Source organism: Oreochromis niloticus, linkage group LG6 (assembly GCF_001858045.2).
Source record: "Oreochromis niloticus isolate F11D_XX linkage group LG6, O_niloticus_UMD_NMBU, whole genome shotgun sequence".
In the NCBI taxonomy this organism is placed as follows: domain Eukaryota; kingdom Metazoa; phylum Chordata; class Actinopteri; order Cichliformes; family Cichlidae; genus Oreochromis; species Oreochromis niloticus.
Genome location: NC_031971.2, coordinates 32,954,536 through 32,980,820, shown reverse-complemented (window position 1 = coordinate 32,980,820; position 26,285 = coordinate 32,954,536). Strand labels below are relative to the sequence as shown.

Here is a 26,285-nt window from a genome sequence, read left to right as displayed (position 1 = left end):
CTCTGTTCCAGACCACCACCCCCACCCAAACAAGCCAAAACAAAATGCTGTCACACCTTTTTCTTTGGAAGCTTAGGTAGCGTGTGGTCAGAGTAAACCTTCCTGAAGTGACTAACAAAAACCTGAAAATCATTTTAACCTTTATGGAACACACCCATACTGCTGACATGCACGACTGAGTACATTATAGCATTTTACATGCCACTAATTTGTGGAACCATCTTTCACCTGCATACAGACTTCACACCTAAATGTCAAATTCAGTATTTTTTTGCCACAGGTAAGATTATATGAAATAAGCTTTACCATATCGTTAAAGAACCTTTAATCACCCCTCACCGCAATTTGTCTTCAACTGTGAGGTGCAATTCTGTAATACATTTATAACTTTTCACTAGCACGAAGGAATTTGCAGACACATACCTGAGACGAGACAAGAGAAAATCAGTGACAGTGACTAAAACCTGCATTGAACATCCGATGCCGCCTTGATAGATAGATAAAGTTTGAGTGTGTGGGCATGAATCTGAACCAAATAACAAGTAAAAGGAGCAGTCTCTCAAGAGCAGGTGCTGTCTGGGGCCATTATCAGATTTTGCTGATGGGTGTGTCTCCCATTAGTCTGCAGAAAACAAAAATGAGATACTTAGACCAGTACCCCAAAAGTTGATTCTGTTCATCTGGACGTAGCGTTTTAAGTGGGAGAAACATTGAGAGTCAAACTCTCATCATTGCTCTAAGTGATTCAGAGTCAACTCTCACCATCCACTGGAGCATAAACTGGGTGTCATCAGGACGCTACAGCGGCCAGGGAAGCTGAAGAACATCACATCAAAGAGGCCCTGAGTAAATGTGGTTATCCCAGCTGGACATTTGTCAAAGCTGGGAAGGCACCTAAAGAAAGTTTCAGCCGATCCAGGAGAGAAGGGCAACCGCTGCCTAAGTGAAAACCTGTAATGATCCCGTATGTGTCAGGAGAATCGGAACAGTTTTTCTAAACACCGCGTCTCCGTGGCTTTAAAACCCCAAAACACGCTGCGCCAAAAATTGGTCCACCCCAAGGATCGGGTCCCCCGACACAAACAGAGTAACATAGTGTATGCATCCTGGACAGGGATGACCAGGGATTCAAGGAGGCCACGACTCTGTGTAAAGCGAAAGACCATCTCTGAACCGAGGAGGGGGCCTAAGGGTACATCTTTCCCCATCTTACAATGCTGTGATTGCAGCCATTCCCCAACTCTCTGTAATGGTGCTCATGGCCATTGATCAGTGGTTGGTGATCAATTGACTGAGCCTGCATTAAGACATTTAGACCAGTAATAATCTGTCTAGCAGTCTATTACAGATATTAGACCCAGGTTGGATAAAGGTCACATATACCTTTCTATCAACTTGCAGGCTGATGTTCTCTATGTATTACAAATTAGTTATAATACCCTGAGGGTACCCTGATCATTCATTGAAGTACATTTCCTGTTATGGCTTTTATTGCATAAATCAAAGCAGCAGAGAATCATTCACAGCTGACAAACCATACTTTCAGTGCCTGAAAGAAAAAATATTTGAAGGCTGAGTTTCTGCTGTTTCTGCTTTACAAGCAGTTAAACATCACACATTATCAGGGGACGCTGGATTCAGAGTAACTGCGACACTTGAAAAAAAATCTATACAGTACTGTATGTAAACAGAACAAATGTTATCCAAGCAAGTATGACTTTTGCTAAAAGCTGGTGTGTACGTCATGTGGAAAGTACAGGCTGCAGCATGACAGTAATAAATTATGCACATTTTACATTTGATTTATCACAGTTTAACCATACTTTTTAAACATATGTGAAGAAAACCTTACACAGAAATAGTCCCAACCTGAACATTATGAAGGACATCTGTGTAACTTCTATGTAATTTTCAACTTTTTTTCTCTTTAAAGCTGCAGTAAATACATTTGATCCAAGGATGAATGAATATGATATGTTTTGTTATTTGTTTTTAAATGATGATTCTGATTCCTAAAATTATTTTTCTAAGATTATTTTTTTGTTGGCATTTTGTTTGCCCTTGCTTTACTTTCACTTACATAGTTCATGCTCATATGAATAAATAGGTGTGTATGTGAGTCTGAATAGTCTGTCTGTCAGGCTGGTGCATCACGTCTCTTGACTCTATGGTAGCCTCTCTGCAACTCTTTTAAGGATAAATGGAAGATAAGGGATGAAAATATATAAAAAGAGTAGCAACATAAACAACATATAATGGGCAAATTGAAAGACTTGTATAGCATTCTCAATAAATACTACCAGTTAAAAACACTGAAAGAAATGGTACATTGTTTTTTGTACATGTACAGGAAACCTGTGTTTCCTCCCTCCCTAAAGTTGACTTTTTCACAGTGTCTTTATTGTTACATCAGATTTGTATTGTTTTAAATGGTTTCTAAGGGAATATTGGATTTTCAGTGTAAACGCATCGAGTTGTTTTATTGTTATTGCAGTGCAAAAAAGGTCTTAAGTGACAAGTATAATGATGTGTTTCTCCATGTAAAGGTGTATAATTTCCTTTGCGCACATCCTTTTTCCATTGTATCCATCTCTTAATCAAACGCTCTGTGGTGAACACCATTATCAGTATTTGATTGAAAGCCATTATGCTGACACCAAACTTGGGTATAAAAGAGACAACCTGCTGAGAATCAGCAGTTGTACACTGGAGACATCAAGCTCATCGCACTTTGTTGTGTACATATCTCATCCTATCTTCACAGGTACAGTAAGTTTGCCTTTTTTGATACCTAATTATTTTAGAATACATCTCATGTTTACTCAAATGTTTCTTTCTTACTGCACAGAAACATGTCAGGAAAAGTTTTCGTGGTATTTGCACTGCTGGTTGCACTGCTTGTGTCTGGAGCAGCTTCCTCACCTGAAACCGGAGAAACTGAGAAGACAAATGTTCTCAAGCAGCTTCTAGCCAAACATGAGATGGCGAAAGACTCGGCTGGAAGACAGAGGCAAGCACCCCGCACTCACTCTGCACGGGTGGAACGACGGGCGCACCTTTCACATGATGAACGCGAGATAATGACCAAACAAATAATGCAAGCAATTTCAGGTATGCTGCAGGCTTGGGTGGGAAAGCTCTGTGATTGTCATCTTGTTTCACTTCAGCTAATTAGAGCAATGTGTGAATAGGCGGAGGTCCAAGACAATGCTCAGATTTGCATACTGAACCCTTTTGTGTGTGGTTCATGTACTGTAGGAATGGTTTGTTCACAGAGCTGATGAACTCCGAGTGCATGACGGATCGGGACTACCAGGGCTGGGTGGATTTTGGCCGCCGGGACACAGAATGAGGCACATCACAACAGCTGGAGAGCTCACGCACTGCTTTTTTGTTCAGGTTTTATAAAAAAGTGGACGTTTACTTCCCATGCAACTTTCGAAATAAACAGTTTTGCAGATTTATTGCACTCGCTTTTATTCAATATCTTTGGTGATGAGTGGACGGAGAGTCAAAAGTGAACTTGGTGGAAATGAAAACATTTATTCACAGGTGGTACAGTTTATGCACACACTGACATGTAGAGTTACAGCAAACAACAGGGCACAGAAACAGTGGTTTAGTTAATTTAAGTAGAATCACAAATCATCATAATCTCTGTTTATGAATTCTTCCCTTTTAAATCCACATTATCCTGTGCCACATTATCAAGAGCTGTTTGATCAACCAGAGTGGTGCTGTTTAAATTATCATGATAACTCGTGTACTTATTAAATACTACTTATTGCGCTTAATGTCACAGATATCACTCTGAAATGCCCAGCATGATTTCAGTTAAATTTAAATCCCAGTGGTTTAAAAATTCCCGATGGCATGATTTATACAGCAGATTTCTACAAACAAAACTTTGAGTCACTGCAGTCGACATGTTGCTTCACCGTCTTCCATGCAACATGCAAATGTGATTTGGTTTTGGTGAGGTTTGGCTCAGAAGTCCACAAAGGCGTAACTTTAAACAGCTTAGAGGTGAAATGGAAGTGTGCATGTGAGAGCAAGTAATGGACTGCAAGGCAGACTGCTCAATATTATTAACATTACTCAGTTCAGTCACTGCATAGTCTGGCTTCTTCTCAGTGCTTCTTTCTAAGTATAGTTTGACAAACTTATATACCATATGATTTTGTCAACATAGCAGCGAATAAGCAGGAAGACCAGACTGTGTTTTAGTGCATTTTCAGTGACAGCACTGGTTTGTTTGTGGTTTCTGTACTCTCAATAATTTACAGCACATCGTCTTTTTTCATTTCCCTAAATGACAAAGTTATTATTTACACATAGCTCATGTTTCTCTTTGGAAACTAATAAAATGACGAGTGAGGAGGTTTTTTTAAAACCAGTGATGGGGGGTGGGGGAATTGTAAAAGGACAGTCAAAACACAAAAGTATAAAAGATTTTTTTCTTCATCATGTTCCTTTTTGTGTAAAAAGAAGCAACGTGTGAGTCAAACACAGCAGTGATCAGGTGGTTTTCCTGAGATGAAAATGTCCCACATGTAAAGAATAATTTACCGTGCACACGTTCATAGAAAAAGATTGTAATGCACACTACCAATAACTGAAAGTATGGCTCTAACACATTCTGTGGCTTTTCTTTTCAAGACACGGGTGCTGTGGTGGGCATTGAAGTGCACAGTAGGAATCGCATGGCTTTATGCAAAGTCACTATGGTGAATGAGAGAGGAGTGTGGAGGTGAATGCATCACACTTTCGGAGGAGGTCTGACTGCTTCCCTGTCTTTGCCACTGGGGCCCCTCATCCCCCAGGCTGCCACTCTGTGCAACCCGAGACTCTGAAGCTTCTCCACCAAGTTCCAGCTAAAAATGTTCCTTCGTCCCTCTCTGTGTGAGGAAAAGTCTCCTCTTTTGTCTGATATGATAGAAGATGAAGGTTTTCCACTGTGGCTATAGTGCAGGTTGTGGTGGGGATGACTGGAGGCTGAGATGCCGCGCTCTTGCAGCAGTTGCAGGAGTCCCAGTGATGAAGTGCTAAGATCTGTGGTGGTTGTCCGGCCTCCCTGGCCAAAGTCCTGCTGCAAGACCGGTGAAGTGCTCACGTGCTCACGGTCCCGAGAAGGTGGCAGGCCGAAAGAGTGAAGGCTATAAAAAAAACAAAAGAAACAAACAAAATATTAAAACCAAATGACATAACATGTCCTCTACAAGCACATGCATATTCATATAAACTGACTGAAAAAGAGACGATGTGAGACGTTTTGGTTAGTTTAGCACATCAACACTAAAACGTGGAGAAACATGATGTTAATATCCCAGTGATGAGGAAAACTGATCTGGTGTGGAAGAAAGTGAAAGAGATGGTAGGAAAAAAATATGATAAAAAACCCAGCGGGGAGCAAAAATAAGTAAGAGCAGATGTTACAACGTTAGGCAGGCATTAGTAAAAGATAACATGCATAACGGAAGCAGGACTCATGAAATATCAAGCAACATTTACAGACCTTCCACTACATCATACTTAGCATCTAAAAACTGTAAACCAACTTTTTAAATTGTTTTACCATCGAAGGCAATGCAGTACATTAGATTTAGGTAGATCTCTGTTTTCTAAATACATTGAAATGTTTACACAGTAAACTCTTTCCTAGACTTATTGATCACTCATTCCATGCACAGAGTGAGGACTGGAAGTGCTGGAGATCATGCCTCTGTCGTTAATATTCCAGACACTAATCAAGCATTCAGAGTGCATTTATAACACCAGGCTCTTACTTTTCCCTGATGGCTCCTTCTAGAGTTGGAGAAAGAGCCTTGACAGACGTTTTCTACCATTGAGAGGGTAAAGAACGGAAGTTAGGAAAGAGAGAGCAACTGTAATCTGTAATATCTATACCTGTTTAAAGTGAACCTATTGTGCTCATTTTCAGCTCCACAATTTTATTCATGGAGTCTAAATTAGTAGCCTTAGAGCCTTGGAGAGGTAATTCATTCAAGTCATCTTCTGTATAAAATAAGCCATTTTAGTGTTGGTGCCTTTAAAGCCACCTTTCCTATAATACAGCTTACTTCTGATTTGCTGTCCCTTGCAAACAGAATACTTAAAAAGCAGGTTGGGGCTAAGACCTATGTGCCTGGGATGGCCATGGTGTTCTTCTCTGACGTCATGAAGAGCATACACGGTTACCTCATTATGTCAAACTTTGCCCGTATTTAGTATTGCTGAACACAATTTCACAAAATAAAGAAAACAAACAATTTAGGTCCACCTTAATGAAAGTGACACTGGAAAAAAAAAAGTTTGGGTTAGTAAATTCCTTGATTTAGTTTAAAAGGTCCATCATGTTAATACAAAATCCAACTAATGTTGTCTAAGGAGTATTTACCTTGGTCAGAGCTGTGAAAAAACACAATGAGCAAAGACGAAATAACCCCAAAACAGTATGTTCTTACCTAGTGGAGAAGGAGGGGATGATTAGGGAGGGTTGGAGGACTTGGCAGGTGGTGATGGTATGTGTGGGAGGGGTCTGAGGGAGGTTGGGACCCGATGAAGAGACTGTGAGGTCATGGAGAGGAAAAAGGTAGGTTAAACTACACATGTAGGAAAGGAAACGCATCTAAAGAGTCACTAAAAGACTGAATGAAGATGGATCCTGCAGTAATTTTGCAGGGAATGGGAGCTATCCTCTATAATGAGGAGATATGCACTTCAGTAAATGTGTCATCTGGAATTGAGTAGAAATGAGACAACTAGTTGACTTGTGTGTATAGTGTGCCAATGTGTCGTACCCATGCCGTGAGCGCCAGAGAGCTGTGACAGGTCTGGCTCATCCTCCTCTAGGTCGTTCAAGCTGTAGACGTGCTGTATGTCGACCTCGAGCTCCCTGAAGTCTTTAGTTAGGACTCCCGGGCGTGGATGCAGGATACCTCCCAGGTTTGGTTTGGCCAGCTGCTGCCACTGGTGCAGAGTCACTGAGCCTGAAGAGGAGAGATTCAGAAGGTGCTGTCACTGAAGTGTGTAGTAATAGAATATAGATGCATTACAAATACTGCTCTTTGAGCAGGGCAGCTTTTCATCCGTGGGATTTACTACAGAGGCTAAGGTGAAGAAGCTCATCATTTTCTGTCTTGTTTTACTTTCTTATGCTTCATCAAGACTGCACAAATGCTGAAACAGGTTTGAAGACATTGATTAGAGAAACATAAAGCTAAAAATTTTACCTTCCAGAGGTTTGACAATCTGCAAACGGTCAGGTAGGTAGGACCTGGATCCTCCCGAGGAGCCACAGGAGTGCCGTGAGCTACCGTTGGAGTAGTTGGTGCCTGTTGAAGCTGCTGGGCTGGAGGCCAGGCTGTAATTTGGCGTCAGGAAGCCACTAGAGCCCTCGCCTTCCTCACTGTCTGCTGCCAAGGCACGGAGTTTACGTTCGCGTTCCACATCGAAGAAAGGTCGGTCAGAAGAGTGGTTCTGCTGGCGGACTGAGAGTCTGCACAAGGCAACTTCGAGATCCTGGCCTCCTGGTGTGCCTGGTTGACCTAAACGTTTTGGCCCACTAACGCTAAAAAGGAAAAATTAACAACATTATTTTAAAGTCAACATCCTACAGCTTCAAACTGTATCCCAAAAATGTCAAATCTGTGTCAAATCTTTAGGCAGTACTGTGGCATCTGATGTGCAGTCTTACCTGCTGTCTTCTTTCTGAGCAGGATTGGAGCTTGGCTTGTCTTCCAAGTTAAGGCTGGCATTATCAGACCCATAGTAGCTGGTCCGGGGGGTGCTGTTAGAGCTGGAAGGTGCAGACACCGGGCTGGAGCCTGGCACACCTGGTGAGTGGCATTGAGACCGCTGCCTTACAGCCTTGTTCGCCACTTTCACGGTTTCAAAAACACGCCAGGGGTGGTTCCTGCCAGAGGAAACAGCAAAAGTAATGACACGAGTGTCTCTCTTACACATTCAGAACCCTCCAAAAAAATATTTATTCAGAATTGAAACTCCTCAAAATTTTATACGAGCTACAGGAGGGAAATTGTATAATTGCCATTCATTTAGAAGCAACAACAACAACAACAAAAAACTCACACTTGAACTTAAAAGATGCTCCTCTGTTTGGAGACTGTTAACAAAAGAAACTAACAGGTAGCAATAACAGGACAGTACTGATAAACAAAAGGGGTCAGTGTTGGGATATACCAAGGCGTCATGCTGTGTCAGTTAAAATTTAGCTGTAACAGTTTTTACTTTTAGACTAAGTCCATTAGCGTAACAGGCCTGCTGGCAAAGTGAATGCCTCACTCTATGGATCTGAGGCTGATGCATAGAGTGAGGCAAGTCTGAGATTCTGTTTTCTCAAATAAAATGCGTTATTATATATCAGTGACGTATCTTTCAAATAGTATATGACATATTATTATATGCTGCCATAAGTTGAATAGATAAATGGTCAAATTTGTAGTTGATTTTCACTTCAATTTGCATTTCAAATTCTGGTTCACTTTGTTTAACATTTTGGTTGATGATGTTCTTGTTATTTGTAGTATATTGTCTCCTAAAACAAAATAATTACCCAAATACGGGAAACACATCGACACAAGAAATTAAATTAACAAACTACAGATTGCTTTGAATGCGAAATGCCATAATTTTATTGTAAACAGAAAAAAGATGCACAGAACGAGAGACAGATGAAAGGCAAGAAAGAGCAGATGTGTGTTTCATTTTTCACATTTCCTTTTTCATTTCTACGGATCATTTTTCATGGGGGCAAAGTCCCTCTCTCCACTATTAATCTGTTTAGTATTTCACAGACTGATTAAAACATATTTGTGTTCTTCTTCTTCTTTGTTTATACACGAGAATGCACAAAAATAAAAATTATACTAGTCTGTAATCTCGATCTTCCTGACACCATCTAACACCTTATAAAAGCCTTAATTATTAAATACAAAACTAAAATTAAACATTAATTCAGCTAAATCATGGATGGATGTCAAGTAGCTTCATTACACACAATGGACATTGATGTAGTTCTTTTAACAGAAAACATTACGTACTAACAAAACTTCAAGTCAAGTAAAACTTGTTGATCCCTGAAATCCAAATCATAAATTTTTTATCTAATAAAATTACCACAACAACATATACACATGTAACATACTAAATCTTACTAGTAATTATTTTCAAGCATGCATCAACTCAGTCAGTACTATTGTACCTGCTGTTTTTTTTCCTCTGTAAGGAATGTGTCTAATAAAAGCTGAGCTGCTATAAAAGTAAAAGCTACTTGACAAAGGGAATTAAGTTTAAGGTGTGATGGGGCAGGGAGTGGAACTACCACGGAATTTAAGCACTTAAGGTATAAAGGTAATATCCCAGAGCTGAACTTGTTTAACCTTAGTCATCTTTGTAGTTCTAGAAAATAATCCTTATGAAAACAGGAACATGAAACTACAACTGCTACTCAATATTCATGGTACAATCTGGTCAATTTAGACCAGACAAAGTGGATAAGGATTTTGAGATGTGCATATAAGCCAAACAGTCATAAAAGAGTAGGTCATAGACTCACTTGTATTCTGAGGGAGCAGGGGTGTCTAGGCCTTTGCGGAAAGTGCCTTCAATCTCTGCTGCCAGAGAGTCCATGGGGAGGACTGAGGCCAATGAAGTGTACCGCTGCACGGTGCTGTTCGGCAGGCTCTTGTTTCGAAGATTTTTAATGTCCTCTCGGGCTTCGTGGAGCATGTCCTTACACTCTGAGTACTTGTCCTGCAAGTCCTTGAGCTAGAGACAGGGGGTGACAAATCAGTCAAACTGTAGCTCAAGGGAAAAAAACAAAGTGTCATGCCACTGACAAAATACACAGGAGCAGCTGAACTTAGCATTATATAATGCTAAGTTAAGCTTCGACACATACGCAGAAGAATTTGATAATAAACAACCAAGAGGTGCTGAAATCAGCATATTTATCTAAAGCCAAAAATGGGTTTCTGTAAACACCTCAAACTCTACATCTGTGTCTATATTAAGAGAGCGTTTCAGTCACGCACAAAGAAAAATCAAAACTGAGCTCATGTAATCATCTTAATCCAACACCAAATACACTGCTGAAGTCGCAGAGATTACAAAGTGAGTATCTTACCTCAGATTTCAGTTTTTGCTGGCTCTCACGGGAGGCATTCAACTGGTGGTTTAACTCCTCGTTCTCATGGGTGAGCTAAACGGAAAGGCAACAGAATTCAGAAAGTTTTAACACAAGTATTTAATATAATCCATAACAAAAGCTGTGCACGTGTGTGAGCCTCTCACCCCTTTGCAGCGCGCCTGCAGGTCAACGATCTGAGCGAGCAGCGAGCTGATTTCCTCCTGCTGCCTGAGACAATCCTCTACTTTCCGCGCTAGCTCTTCCGACAAGTCAACCACCTGCCTATTGGCAGATGCTGAAACACACAAGTCCCATAAATTTCCTTGTGCCTGACTTATAATTCCCATTTTCATTGACTGAAGCATGACTGTGACACTTACAGAGCTCATCCACACACACCATCATCAGCTCCTGTTCTTGCTCCTCGTAGATTGACGTCTCTGTTGAGAGCTCAGTAGCCTGCAGAAAGAATGTCGCTTATTAATAATCAATTATCATATGTGATGCTGAACTGCAGTCTTGAAAACTCTGCGTGCAATGAACAAAGACGCACTGCATACTGTACTATTTATTTTCAAATAAATGAATAAACAAACAAACACATAACAGTGAACAGGAATATCTCTTTAATTTCAATGTCGGTGCATACCTCTAATCTGAGCTTGCGGTTCTCCTCCTCTAAACCTTTCAGTTTCTGCTGCAGGAAGTCATAGTGGATGAAGTTGGTGAGTGAACTGCACGATTCATTCCTTTTCATTCTAAGGAAAGAAAGAAATGCATTTATATTAAATAAAATCCAATTTTTTATAAGAAAAGTGATGAACAAGAGTGATCAGGTGCTAAGCCCTGTATAAAGAATAGGCTATTTTTTAATTTAATTAACACTCTCAAAATAATTAACATGGATCACTGCGATGAATCTAAGTTAACAGAGACTAATAATGTATAATAGCAATGATTAAGTGCTGATGGGGAGGGTTTCACTAGCTGAAGACATTGAGAGGATCAGTGGGGATGTTCTGACGTCTGTTTACTTATGCATAAGCCCAAGGTAGTAACCAACAGTGTAAACACAATCCTTTATAGCGGACATTCACCATCATAAACACTGAGGAACATTTTGGTACCACTGCAACAGGAAGTCCACTGAAACTACTTTGTGGTAACATCTTGAAGCATAGTTAGTATTTTTTTAAAAGAGTACAGGATGCATTGCACCTCTGTTATACACAACCTGCAAAACAGGTTGCCAGCAGCTCGTCATCATTCAACCCTGTGCGTTACACCACATATGCAAGTTTGTGTACTCACGGTGACTGCGACTGAGCGTTTTCAATCTCCTCAGTGCTCGCATAGAACTGAAGGAGGTCATCTCGCATCGAGAGCTCATGGCGCAGTTGAGCAATCTACAAAAACAAGTCACGATCACTTAAGCACAGCAGAGTGTGACATAACAAAGATTAAATATTTCCAACTCGCTATACAGGTGTGTATCAAGAGCCTTTCTTTTTACCTCCTCCTTTGCAATTTCAAGCTGTTCATCCAGCATTTCATTACGTGCTGTTAATTCTTGGTTTTGCTTCAGGAGGGACTGGCCAATCCGTGCTGCCAATTCCAGATCACGCTCTTTCTGCAAAGTCATAATCAAACATATAAATGAATAAATACATTGAGATATGTTTAAGGTTTTAATTGATTTGATTACACTGTTCTGATTTAAACTGTAATTATGTAAGACAAAAATGTTAGTAGATAGCACTGAGAGGGGTGACAAAAATATACAGAAAACTGTGACAAACAGTGATGATCTGTGAGGCTGAAAAGTCTGATCCTCTTAAATTCCATTCATCCGCTGTGTGTCTCTGTCTTACCTCCTCCAGCAGGTGGGTGACTGCCTTAATATCATGATATGTCTTGGTGACCTGGCCAACTCTGTCTGAGGACAGCACTGAGGGAGGAGTGAGAGATGGATTTAGTGAATGAAGGAAAAGACATAACTGTAGGTGATAATGGAAGAGAACTGCAAGGAATCAGTCATGCTAACAGTAGGATGGTGTAAGGCTAACTAGACAACAAGATGTCCACTAGAGTGAAGAAAGACCCGCCTACCTGATAAAGTTACATTATTGCTATTTATCATTAACCAGATCTAGAGACACAACATCTCCACATGGTCAGCCACAAACTGATCCTCTTAGCTTGATCCTTTTTAGCCCAGATAAGACACCACTAAAGACCTCGTTCTCCTGGATGCTAATATAGGTCTATGTACAGGGACTAAACTGACAAGGTATTCACATCAGGAAAGGATAACAGTGGCTGGCTATTGACCTGTAACTTTGTTTACATCCTGTACAGTGAAGTAGACATAAACAAGCCAATTAAAGCTGAAGTGGTGAACAGGATTAATACGTCATTCGATTAGGACAGATAAGACAGATTTTAAATTAATGGCATTCGTGTAATCATCATTTCTAAATTTCAATAGGTTAATTTACTTTTCAGACATTTACTAATAGGTATGAGATCGTGGTTTCACTTTGTTTCTGTCTTTGCAATAATGGCTTTAATTGTAGGTACTGTTTAGCGGCATGCCTCATTTGTGTAAAAAGCATATATACAGTCTTTTAGAATCTGCTTAAAGATATGCAGACATTGGCTGGATAAGCCTACGATTCTGCATACAACATCTCTAAAGTTGCATAATCTTACTTCAGATGAAAGCTTAGCTAAAGAGATGGGAAGCTGCCTGGCACACAATTAAACTGAGTCCTGAATTTGGCCTAGAAACACAGTGATTGGATAGCTGTGTCAGTATCTAATCAGCCTAATGGAAGGAACCCAACCTTAGGGAGGACTGTACTGTATTGTTCTGTGTAAGCACATTTTATATTTGCCATAACTTATAGCATGAACCACATCTACAGGATTTAATTTTGCTAAGATCAAAGAAAAATTCGGTCACTGTTAAAATATGTGAGATCGGGAACTTTATTATTTTGTTGAACACTTCTCAGTAGCAGTATCAAAGCCATAAAGTTGATTCTAGGACACAGAGATGACAAATGATGCTTGCTACCCTTTGGATTTAATTTTAATGTTCACTGTTGGCTATGTAACAGGTCAGCTGGCAGGATAATATGTTTCTCTCAAGGACACTGCAGCAAGGCAAAAGCACTCGAATACCCGGCCTCCACTGAATGATAACACTAGCTCTGTGGAACAAGCCTGCATCATAAAAGTCAGGACAGAGATTCTGTCTAATGTCTCGTAATAAAATCCAATCCCTTTAAAATGCGAGCATAATCAAACAAATGCAAGTGCTAAAAAAAATATCCTTAAAATTAATCTGCTAATGAAAAAATGTCACATGTTCAGCCACACTTCAACAATAGAGATAAGACTTCAAGGTCAATAATAATCCAAACTGGAAACGAAACAGCAAAGCGTCACAGTGATGCACGTCTACTTGTGCACTAATGTAATGACCACAATAGAGTCTTTAAATTAACAAAGGTTAATCAGATAATAGGTTAACTTCATTAAATCCTATTGTCCTGAAAGTGCAGTGCTAAAAGCAACGTCTGCAGCAGGACTACTGGTAGGAACACATTTATCTTTTTCACATATCCAAAACAATGACAAGTCACATGTTAAACCAAGAAGAAACACTCTACTTTTTTTTACATTTTACTGCCTAATCTCAGTGGTTACAAGAACATTAAACTGAAGTTAGAGTACTGTGTATTATTTACACCCTCTAGCCTACTAGCCAAAATACCTAATCCATTTCATCTTAACCCAGCTGTCACAGCACAGAGCAGATCCAGGTAGAGGTTTTGGGGTCTAGGCTGAGCTAAATCTAGTCAAGTTCAATGGACTGCAAGTCTAATACTGTTCCTTAATGACTTAGGTGCGCATATGACGTCTGTTGGGTTGAGGGATCAGACGGACATAGATGAGCTCCAGGAATAACATTTACAGTGATCATTGATCTGTATTGTTCTGAAGGTGACCATTTGATAGGATTGGCAGGATAAAATATTTGTCTCACAAGACTTTCTAGTGCGAATCTGTTTGTACATTTTTAGTGCAATTTAAGCAAGTCAATAACAGTATTAAGGGACAGATCTAAGTGAAAATACATGTCACTAAAAAGAAATATAGGACTTATATTTCTGAATAACATTTGGATTGCACCATCGTGCACACCCACACAACATGCAGCACAGAGGGGGGGAAAAAAACACAGCTATAAATGCACACATTAAATCAAAAGCCTAGAACATGTCACACAGTCACTCAGATAAAAACAAGCCCACATAGGCATACATTTATTTATAAAGTACTAGATTTTTTTGGTATACAAACTGATCTGTAGAAAAAGCAAAGAAACTTATGTTATGTAAAATGTCTCAATTTGGCAAATGTCAGTTTAAATTGGTACATTTTAATGCACCAATCACATTTAGGAAAAAGCCCCTGAAATTATAGGATTGGAACTAGAGCAGCAGTACAGTAACGCACCTGCAGTTTTTGTTCCTCAAAAGCACATCTATTAAACAGTAGTCATTCTTAGAAAGAAATATGTCTAAATTCTCCAAGTTTTCCTGCAAAAACTAAAGCTAATTTTGCGTTTGCTTTTTTCCCCCATTGCTTGTTGCAGGAGGAAGAAAATATGCAAAACATATATAGTGTAACGCTGGATCCACAAAGTAAAAACAGAAAAAACAGAAAACACAAATTAGAATGACTGAGAATTATAATTTGATCGCTTGTATACACGGCCTGTGCTGCTGCAGCATGCATGGGCATACACACTCACAGGTACTCTGACCTTCACAACACTAAAAGGAAAAACTGAAACTGAATACACTTACAAAACTTTACACCTCTTGATGCTCTAATTTTGAACTAAAGCTTCAAGCAGGGTCTGCAAAGACTCGCTTTTTGTTAAAGGTTAATCTTCATTTGCACAGTGTATCTTCAGTGACACAACTGCACCCTGCAGTATACGCAGCTCACCATTAAGTATTAAAGTGCTTAGATAACAAGGACCATGACAATGCAACGTACCACAGAGTACACCGGACAGGAATATCTGAGTTGCACTTGATCTTGACCTTTAATACTATACTTCTACATTCTCTTATTTCTATTTTTTAAGTATGGGCTCTGCAGAACAGGATCAGCACATCTCACCTTGTGTCACCTCCCTGCAAAGGTTGTCATTGTTGTTGTTGTTATTGTTATTGCTGTTGTGGCATTTGTTCTCCTCCGCTATTTCATCTAAAAGACTGGAATGGCTCCTCTCCTCCTCGTCTCCCTCAGATGCTGAGGAGCTCCACACCTCCATGGTGATGGATGAAAAACTGTTCTCTGTATCTCCGTCCATGGGTTAAATTCCTCGTTCTTCTACTTCTGCTGTCTGTCAGCTGTGCTGTGACAAACCATTTGTGTGTCTGGCATGAATCTGCTGGCGTGTGTGTAGGGTAAAGCAATATCAACTAGACTGTGTGAGGGAGTGAGCGTATACGCCTCTATTTGCGTGTGCATGAGAATCTGAGCTGCTTGGTGTTAATATATAATCCCTCAGACTGTAAGGGCCATCTGTCGTCATGCCTGCCTCCCTTCACCTGGCCACGTTGGACTACCGGGTAAGAAAAAAGGGAAGAAAAGGGGGAGGGGTAAAGGAGGCATCAAAGTCTAAATGGCAAGCCATAAAATCTGATATTTATTAATTATTGTTAGCAATAATTAAAAGATATGAGTGACACAAGACTACAAAAGACAATAATTCTGGTTGGGGCATTTGGTGCAGTTCAAAAGGATGCTGCACAAAGCCCACCCACCCCTGTAAACCGAGCGAGATAGTAGCTTCCATCCATGCCAGTGGCTGGTCTAATTCTCCTCACATACGCAGTACCATAGAGGAGGGGGCTCTGCGTAATAGTGGTGCAGGCAGAGTCACACCCACCCCCACAGGGGACTGATGGAGGCAAAAGGCCCTGTTCTTAATTACTGAGTAAGTTTTCACAGATAATAATAAAAGGAAGAAGTATTTTTTTCTCTGTAATAAAAATATTACAGACACTAAAATAATACAGAAATCACAAATATTCGACATCTTCATCATATATGTCCAGTCTGTGCATCTTGTGACTTCAGTTGTTGCCCAAGCTAAAGCAGTTTCTTACAATCAAATATTTACCTTCTAATTAATTTTTCACCCACAAACTGACTGTGTGCCTGTCAAATTTTGCAAAAGACAGCAGAGATAACGTTTGCCATCTGAGCTATCACGTTGCACATTCATGCCTTTGTTATTCCCTGAAGAATGCACGTGAATTACGTGCACGTCCACTGAAGGAATGGTTCAACCATGAGACAAGAGACAACCCAACTAAAAGAAAAACAGATGGTTATAAGGAAGTAATGATGTGTGGACTTTACCCTTAGTAATAAAAAAGTGGCAAAGCTTCACTTTCAAGTCACCAGCCAGAAACAAAAGAGAACCTGTAGTCTGGCACATTCATTTAAATAAAGAAAATCCTGCACATATATTTCTTAAGAACACCTTATAAACTTTGAGTAAGAGCTCAATAGCATGAAATAGGACCCTTGTGTAACTCATTGTGTGGTTCTCTGTTTACTAAGAGCCAAATGTTGCTGATAAAAGTCTGCAAAGTGAGAGCTGATATCGGTGATATGAGCTGATATGAGATCATATGCATGCGGGGGAACACCCTGGAAGGTCGCTTGCCACCTTGTTTTGCTTCAGGGCATCTACAGAAAAAACGTTGTGCACAATCATCACGTAGTGCTCGCATCTCTGGTTGTGATAACTTTATGATCATTTATGGAAAGGTCAAACATGAATCAATATCCAAATATGCTGGAGAACAAAGTTTCTTATTGAACCAAAGAATCTCCTTTTACTGCACTGCATGCCTGAGCTGCTTCATGGTTACTTCCCATGCACTCCTTGTTAGGGATCATTGGTTTTGTGAATCATTACTGTTATTTTTGATAGTGCTAAAAAAATTGTCTTAATACTTCCTTGACAAACTGGCTATACTACCCATGGTTTGTTCAGTTCATATACATTTTTACATTAGGTTAAACAATTTCCAATGCTAAACAATTATATTTATTTTCTGACCAGTTACTTACAAGAAAGTCTAATTTTTAACTCCTATAAGTTCCACAATGTTACAAGTTGCTACATTGGTTCTTTAGAGCAAAAACTTAGCAGGTTTTGGCTCTTTAGCTGTATGCTCAAAGAATGCAGAAAGAGCAAACTACAACAGTAAGGCTATAGGCTAACAAACCAAAATAATGAACTGAGTGGGGTCAACATCAATGATTATATGTGGATTTACAACATAGAGCACCTTGAGGCAACACCTGTATGTGGTTTGATCTACTATCGTTATATAAATATTATTAAACAAATTCAACAATCGGTGACACGCCAAATATTTTACACAATGCTAAAATATGCACCAATTTCAACATTAACTGTGATCAATATTTAGAAATAGATTTAATCTCAAACCTAGAAATGATTGAAAAATGTTTTTCATTAACTAGCATTACATCAAATGAGTGCAAGACTGCAAATAAAACACAAAGAAAGAGCACAGAGGAGGAGGGTGTGAGCTTAAGTAAAGAACTCAAACAACACCATATGCCACCAGCCAAATAGAGTCACTGCAGCATGGCACAGTCTGCATGGGTCAGGTTAGTCTGTCCTGTTCTGTATAGCAATACGTGGGTTGGCATCACGTAGGTACAGCCTGTTTAGCATTATGAGGACACAAACATGCAATCCTATTACTATAAATCAGGGTTAGTTTTGGCTACAAAGTGTAAAAAGCTAAACCACTCTTTAACCCCTTTTTTTATTTTTAAAATATAGAAACAAGAAAAACACAATATAAGGTAATGGGGCAGTTATTTACATATTTAGCTTTATATATAAAATTATTCCTTATGAAAAGAGATCCAACTATAATTACAGAAACATACAATAGTATAATAGTGTATAAATGTATTAAAAAAAACCTATGAATTCAATATTTAATACCTCAAAGAACTACAGAATAGAATTCTAGGATTCTCTCATCAACTCTATTTTATAATTTGAGACCAGGTCAACATGTTTAAGGACAATAACAATAGATCAGTCATGCAGCTATCTTACAGTAGTTCATGCTGACTTTATTTAAAACAGACGATGTATTAACATCAGTGCTGCAAGTGACTGCCAACATTGTCTTTGTAGTGATGTCAGAGTTGCCATTAGGATATGCTGTTTGCGGAGCTGCAGCATAAACTGCTTAGAAGTCATGACTGCTTAATCGGATTAGTGACATTTGACATCTGCGACTCACCTAAATGTGGTGCAGGTGTGTGCGCGTGGAGGAGGTCAGGTGCACAGTACGACCAGAGAAATGGAAGGTTCTTTTTATTTCCTACCAGCAAGTTTAAACATTATGAAAAGGAGCTTCCTGAAATCTTTATTCCCCATTTAATATAATAAAATAAAGCATTTAGCATAAATGGAAATTAAAGGTTTAATATTTAATATTTCGAGTTTAATACTCAAAAACTGTAGGTTTGTATGACTGGTTAGTTTATCCAGTCTTTGATCAGAATGAAACCTAAATGCACTAAATATAGCAATTACACATTCACCAAACTTTATAGGCCATAAGTGATGAAACACAATAATGCAGCTTACTATTAACATTTTCATATTCACTCTTGTGAGTACTCTTCCCTTTATATCTTTACCAAGCAAACCGAAACGTGCTTTGTGTGCTGTAAAACAGCTAACTAGTCTGTTTTCGATTACTATGTTTACAGGCGCACCTTTACATTTATTGTATTACCTTCAGTACCTTGTCCAGTACAAAGCAGCCGTGAGGACATTCTTGGCCAACCATCAAAGGTAACATATTAATGTTCAACGAACCAAACCTAAACTTTACTCGGGCAAAGACTGAGCTCTGAAAATAAAGGCTAAAAATTAACACAACGATTGTTTGACTTTTCTCTTGGGATAATCTCTACATTTTAATTCTTACTTCCCTGTGAAAATACGTGTGTTATTATTCTTGTGATGTTCTAAAGGTAAAAACAACTATGAGGAGCTGAAGTTAGTACACGTTTACTAAATTAAATAAACATTTTTTTCCCTTTGGCAGCAATGAAACATTTTGGGAGATTGAGCTCACTAAAAAGGCAGCAATTCAGGAAGGTGAAACACTAAACTTTAACACAACTCAAAATATTCTATCTATCATGTTTATCTATCATCTGTAAACACAAGTAGAACTTAATGTTGCATGAATCCATAGATACTACAGTTTCTGTTACAATGGAAAAACCAATTCTGCATAAAGATAAATTGATTAACCACAAACATGCACAGTGAATAAAGACTCAGAGCTGGAAAACTGAAAAACGATTGGAACTTCTACAAAAGGTAATTTGAGTCAGGGGGTCATTTTCCATACTTGGATTAACGTTTCAGCTGGATTACAGCTTTGTTCACGATCTGACGTCATCCTGGAATTACCTCTTCTCTGAAACTGTTTGGTTGGTTGTCAAAGTGACATGTCAGTAAGGTCAAACCTACTCGGAAACAAGTTCATTCAACATAAACAAGATTAGATGACGGCCTTAAACAGATCTCTGTCAAAATATCTGCCCGACCATGGATCAAGCATTCTTCTAGAAGCAATACACTGATAGAAGGAAAAACATTTGAAATTGTAATTATACTGTACGACTTTAAATATACTTGTCTTTTTAAGCGAGAGAGTCACGCTAATTTAACTAGAAGAGACAAACTAGCATAGGGTAACTATTAGCACATCACAAAAGGAGCTTAGCTTGATGATATCTCCTGCTACTTCCCCCAAACATTTACGTATTAAATGAACGAATTACACAACAGGGCCTGTGATAATCATAGACTGTATATAAAACACAGACTTAAGGGTCTGAAGAGAGACATCAGTGCACATATATTTAAAGTTGCATTTTTTTCTAATGTCCTGCAGGGGGAGACTGTGCTAGCAAAAAGAGATCTGATTGGACAGAAGTACAAGATAACAACCTGATTGCACAATTCCTTTATCAATTCACGGCATATATATGTACAGAAAAAAAAAAGAGAGTAGCAAAATAAGGAAAAATAAGGACATTTGTGTTTGGTTAATTATTCATTTGTTGCAAAAATGCTTCTTGGCAATAAATATAGATAATAAACCTTCCAAACTACTGTTGGAAAATCTGTTTATTTCCCCTTAAATGTGCCACATCTGTAAGGAAAATGCATTTGTGGGTTGAGCAGCAGAGATGAGAATGTGGGCTCTGCCCATGGAAATCTTGGCAAATTTTCTCTACCTCAGTTATTCTCTAACCAGGCAGACCACACACAGCCAGCCTCTAATGTCCAGTCCAGAGAGGCTGCCAGAGACGCCAGGAGGCCTGCCATGACTACCCTTCATCATTCGGCCCGTTTGCACTGGTATCATCAGCATGTGGACTAGAACCTGAAAATGTTAAGGAAAGTTATGTTCATGACTCCAGATTCTGCCAATGGCAGTTGGATCCTAGGGTCAAAGAGATGCTATGCTGATTATAGCACCAACAGACAATCTGCTTTTGTTATTGAAGGTGGTGTGATGGCGTGGGGTGACATCCCCCTCACTAGAAAAACAAGGCTTGTTTTGGAGTCATCTCAATGCAGAGAGATATCAAGATGAGATTCTGCAACCAGTGGCAATCCCATATCTCCACAGTCTGGAACCAAACTCTATGCTCCAAGATGACAATACTCGCCCCCATAGAGCTGGGTTTATTAGAGACTACCTCCAAAATCTGGGAGTGGAGAGGATGGAATGACCTGCCTCCAGTCAGGATCTCAACCCTACTGAACACCTGTGGAATCAGCTTGAGCTTGCAAAAGACAGCAGACAGCATTCGTTCCAAAATGAATAACACAATCAAACTGGCTGACTTTCAACAAATGCTGGCTGAAGACTGTGACGTTCTCCCACAGCTGTGTGTGACCAGCATGAGGAGGAGGTGTCAAGCTTTTGTGGCAGTGTATGGTTCCCCCACCGTTTGTTAAATGAATAAATAAATTGTTGCAATGTCTTGTTTCTTCATACTTCAATCTTCAAATTCAACAAACAACACCGAACAAAAGCTGTTTGGCATCAGCAGAGAAGATTTAACAAGTTTTTCATGGTAACAAAAATGGTAAAAAAATGGCCTGTATTTGTATAGCGCTTTCTAGTCCCTAAGGACCCCAAAGCGCTTTACACAACCTGTCATCCACCCATTCACACACACATTCACACACTGGTGATGGCAAGCTACATTGTAGCCACAGCCACCCTGGGGCGCACTGACAGAGGCGAGGCTGCCGGACACTGGCGCCACCGGGCCCTCTGACCACCACCAATAGGCAACGGGTGAAGTGTCTTGCCCAAGGACACAACGACCGAGACTGTCCGAGCCGGGGCTCGAACCGGCAACCTTCCGATTACAAGGCGAACGCCCAACTCTTGAGCCCGACCCACACGCTCAACTCCGCTGCTCAACCCAAAAATGAATTTCCCTTACAAATGTCATACCATTTAAGGAGAAAATCAACAGGCTTTCTAATAGTATAGGATTTATAGCAAAGAAGCATTGTTAAAAAACTAAGAAAAAAAATCACCCAAACACAAATTTCCATACTTTTAGTGCAAAGTTTAGTTTTAGCAAAGTTTACAGTTGAATGTCAACAAGGAAAAAAATATTGGTGGCAACCAGTGCTACCCCTCAACTGTCTAGCAGATGCACCTGTGGTATTATTTTTGAAAATCCTGCATCTTGAATTATCTCATTCACAAGATTTTTTAGAAAATTTGACCCCTGACCTTGACCTTAGAGGGATTCCAAGATTTTTAGTACATGCACCTACGACATCAATCGCAAAATCCTGAGTTTCCTCGTTCTTGAGTTATCGCATTTACAAAACTTGGGTGTCCACCCTACGCACCACCCAGTGGAGTGGCAACAATACCCATTCAGCCTTTAAGGGCAAAGAGGTAAAAACCCACAGCAAACAAATAATCAACCTCATAATGAATGAAAAAGAAGATAATATATGTTTTGGAATGACTTAAAGCAGGGGTGTCGAACTCCAGGCCTCGAGGGCCGGTGTCCTGCAGGTTTTAGATATCACCCTGTTTCAACATACTGAATCAAATGATTAGCTCATTACCAGGCTTCTGGAGAACTTTAATACATGTTGAGGAGGTCATTTAGCCATTTAAATCAGCTGCGCTGGATCAAGGACACATCTAAAACCTGCAGGACACCAGCCCTCGAGGCCTGGAGTTCGACACCTGTGACTTAAAGTAATAACTTTAATATAAGAGCTGATGGTTGTCAAACATAGACATTCCAGAGTATTAATTAAGTGAAACAGTTTTGATGTTTAATGTTTTAAAATTCCTTCACTGTGCATGTTTCACAAACAGCTACAGTACAACAAGTTTGTTGCTGCTTTAACAAGAGTTAAAGAAGTCAATAATCCATTTTTATAGCCTTTCTAACAACAACTTTACAGTTCAGTCAGAGCTGAAATGAAACAGTACTCACAGAAGTATTTGAGTGTTTCCTCAATCTGGTCATGTGTGAGTCCCAGTACGACCTCTGGTGGCACCAGAGGGGTGTGCAGCCAGTCGTCGTTGTCATATCCAAACACACTGTCTGCTCGAAGAGTGTAGTTGGGTTGACCCTCTGATAGGAGGCTCACTATCTCAAGCTCTGGCAGATCTGAACAAAGGTCTGAGTGTGGGGATTGTTTGTGTGCACATTTATGTATTTAATGGAGATTGATGAGTGTATAGATTTATATGAGAGAGAGGAAAAACAAAGAAAGAAAGTGGACATTAAGACCCAAAACAAAGCCAATGTCACATGCAACTGTACACTGCCCTCTACTGACTGATGAATGAATCTGCAATGCAATGCCATCTCTTAATAGATGCACACTGAGTCAGAATTAACTGAAGGAATATGCAGATTAGATTAGTTCACTTGTATATTTAGGTGGGGCACTCACTTTCAAACTACCATTAAAAAAAATGACCTACCAGTTAGAGTAGACACATCATGGCGAGCTCGTTGTCCCAGGTCACTTAAGTACCCCTGTGAAGCAATGTGAAGAGGCTGAGGGTCCACGTCCAGGGACCCCGGCGCCTCCCCCTGCCCCTCATTGAGGGAGAAGGCTGACTGGGTGTCCAGATGGGCCTGTGGGGGCCAGAAGGGAGGAGAAAGAGAAGAACAAGGAGAAGAAGTGAGGGGGGTTGAGGCAGGGTGGGACAGCTTGGCTGGGGCTGGGGGGTTCAGGGTGAAGGTCAACTCAGAGCCAGGTGTCCCGCTTGGAGACTGAGGCCACCCCAGTTGCTCAGGGAGAAAACACAGGCATCCAGGGCATTGGGCTCTGACTGAGACTGAAGGTAATGACTAGAGAGAGGACAATGCAAAGAGGAAGAGAGGGGAGGAAACAAAAGAGAGTAGAAACATTAGAAGGTTTCAGAAACCATCTGCAGTTATCTCCATGACAAAAAAAAGAAAAAAGAACAGTTGCAGCTAATGTTGTATACATTAGAACATGCATATATGTATGTACAACAGTGTTAATTTCGGTGGCCGCTAATTTCGTCAACAAAAGTAAGACAATACCTAAAGGTGGGATGAGTTTGGAAGTGATCCAATCAGGAGTAATCTCCTTGTGCAGTAACATTATATGTGTGAAAAACTCAGTTTTCCTGAAGAGCAGTTATATTGATACAAATCACATTTGATCTCAAGGAAACTACAACACTTTGTAAACTGTGTGGAGAAACTCACAACACAACAAATTTTTAAAGTTTGTATTTTAGTCATTGGATCAGCTTTAGATTTAGTCAACAAATCTTGTGATATTTAGTCGACTGAAACTAGACTAAAACTAAAAGAATTTAGATACTTAAACTATGACCTAAATTATGACTAAGACTAAATCAGCATTTCCTCCATATGCATATATACATATATATACACACACACACACACACACACACACACACACATACATTCTGTCTGTAAACACCATAGTTTGAAAAATGTTTAATTAAATCTGATAAAATGTTCTAGGGATGTAGAGTGGTGTCATGTTAACAATTTATTACAATTTGGCTCACGTCCACCAAGCTCTTCGAGGTCAACTCAGTGATTTGTTAGGTGGAAATTGAAAAAAAGCCTTATAAGTTATAACTATTATTTTTTTAAGTGTGGTGTGTATTGTCAGCATATAGAAGGTGCTCTATAAAGATTTAAAACATCAAGACACATTTGACTTCCGACCCGTCCTTCAATCAATAAAGTAATTTGAAGGTCAATAGAGCTATTTAAAAATGACAATAGCTTTTCACACTACCATGTTGGCACAGGATACTTTGAGTATAGTCTATTCCCTAATTTTATTATGACTTTGTTATAACTGATTAAATATATATCAAGTATTTTTGAGGCAAAACAAAATAAACTTATGATCAAAAACTTGAAATTCAACAAAAATCCACATCAATACAAAAAATAATTAGAATTATGTCAAGGATGTTAAAATGGGTTTTAACAGGGCACATATTTTCTCTATGCTTGTTTTTAACCGCACTCCAAACTTCTTAAAGTACTTTTTTTTTAAAAGAAGAAAACACAATAAACATATACAAAATACAATATTATTCCCTTAAAAGTAAATACACCCCAGAGAGTGAGCTGCCATGGAGGAGGTTTGTGCTCTCGGAGTGCTTTTTGGTTTTTTAAGTAATGCAAAACAGCAAAAACTTGTCACAAAACACAAAAAGTATTGTTTTTTGGGACATGAGACAGTTTGTATTTTTAATTATTTGTAAATGCCCTCTATAATGTAGTATGTTTCCATGCGAAAGAAATGTATAATAAAGCCTTCAAGAGTATTAGAAGAAGCTGCAAACTCCAGCAAATGATTGGTAGCACGCGGTGTAGCATAAATAACTTTCCTTATTTAAATAATGAAGTTTACCAAAAGACAACAACAACAAAAACTAGCACTACATAGCATGTGACATTACAAAGCATAATAAAAAAACAGATAAGCTGGTACACACTGAGCTGGTTTTCTTTGCAGAAGTTTTACTATGTAAATTATTATGATTTATTTGACAAAAGAAGCAAACTCTCCCAACATTGTTCGGTTTTGATTAAAGAGTCTGTCACTATGAGCAAATCAGTGCCTTGCTGATGTTGTAGGGTCACAAAGATAAAGTTACCACTGCCTGAAGCTCCACAATGATCAGGAACAACCTAAAATTACACCACTTTAGTATGACTTAAACCAAGAGCTAGTAGATGCTACAGAATATGAATTACATAGAGAAACAAAATTGCCAGACATACAGTGTTCAGTGTGTTGATGAAGAGATGAATTATGTTAAAACCATTATTTGAAGCACTATGCTAAAAGCTTGTTTTATTACTCTGTGTCCCAGTCATTATCTTTATAGATACTACATCACCTCACCTTATCCGTCCTGTCTGAGTCACTCTGGCTGCTGTGGGAAAATTTCCACAGAAACATTTTTAACTCTGTGTTTATAGATATTGGAAATATTCTCACAGAGCTCAAATAGCTTATATTTAGCACTGCATTATTTTTGAAATAATGCCCCTCTCATTAATTGAAGTCACAGATAAAGGCTTCCTAGTTTACCAGCAGGTAACAAAAGGACATTTGATACCTCGGCCAAGTTATTGCAGTCAATAAAACATGTTGGCCAGAGGGCAAAGGCTTAGAGCCAATTAAAGCAACAGCTACTAGTTCAGCTTGGGCAATATGCACATGACACAAGTCAAGACTGGTGTTCCACCATCAGACACGCCTGTCTGATTACACACGAATTAAACCCCCCGCCACGAGTATCCCTATCACCACCCCCGGCAGAGACTCGATTTCTCTTTATCCACATTGGTGTCTGTTCTCCACTGCACAGCCATCCAATCAGGTGAGTGCTTTGGTTTGTGGCCAACATGCTCC

The 26,285-nt window shown here is 39.4% G+C and overlaps 2 protein-coding genes across 2 annotated transcripts; one reads left to right on the top strand and one right to left on the bottom strand.

Moving 5' to 3' along the window:
• The first annotated feature begins 2,712 nt into the window (after nt 1-2,712).
• On the top strand, nt 2,713-4,069 carry LOC100707744 (gastrin/cholecystokinin-like peptide). Its single transcript, XM_003453775.5, has 3 exons — nt 2,713-2,764; nt 2,849-3,111; nt 3,276-4,069. The coding sequence occupies exons 2-3, from the start codon at nt 2,853-2,855 to the stop codon at nt 3,350-3,352; spliced, it is 336 nt and encodes a 111-aa protein (XP_003453823.1). The 5' UTR covers nt 2,713-2,764; nt 2,849-2,852; the 3' UTR covers nt 3,353-4,069.
• Nucleotides 3,966-25,829, bottom strand: hap1 (huntingtin associated protein 1). Its single transcript, XM_013276652.2, has 16 exons — nt 25,773-25,829; nt 23,320-23,692; nt 22,823-23,011; nt 12,022-12,098; nt 11,664-11,780; nt 11,462-11,556; nt 10,800-10,908; nt 10,531-10,609; nt 10,315-10,445; nt 10,148-10,222; nt 9,578-9,789; nt 7,697-7,915; nt 7,233-7,570; nt 6,801-6,989; nt 6,465-6,567; nt 3,966-5,156 (listed from the first exon to the last, which is right to left on the bottom strand). Exons 1-16 carry the CDS (start codon nt 25,827-25,829, stop codon nt 4,760-4,762), a joined length of 2,760 nt encoding a protein of 919 aa, XP_013132106.1. The 3' UTR covers nt 3,966-4,759.
• Nucleotides 25,830-26,285: the final 456 nt, after the last annotated feature.

Bases quoted from the DNA above. Each gene is read 5' to 3' on its own strand.
- LOC100707744 (XM_003453775.5), top strand. From the start codon at position 2,853: ATGTCAGGAAAAGTTTTCGTGGTATTTGCACTGCTGGTTGCACTGCTT. The intron at 3,112-3,275 runs GTATGCTGCAGG...GTTTGTTCACAG, and splicing joins AATAATGCAAGCAATTTCAG to AGCTGATGAACTCCGAGTGC.
- hap1 (XM_013276652.2), bottom strand. From the start codon at position 25,829: ATGTTTCTGTGGAAATTTTCCCACAGCAGCCAGAGTGACTCAGACAGG. The intron at 11,557-11,663 runs GTAAAAAGAAAG...TTGTTTTTGTAG, and splicing joins TTGAAATTGCAAAGGAGGAG to ATTGCTCAACTGCGCCATGA. The intron at 10,909-11,461 runs GTGAGTACACAA...TTCTTTCCTTAG, and splicing joins AACGCTCAGTCGCAGTCACC to AATGAAAAGGAATGAATCGT.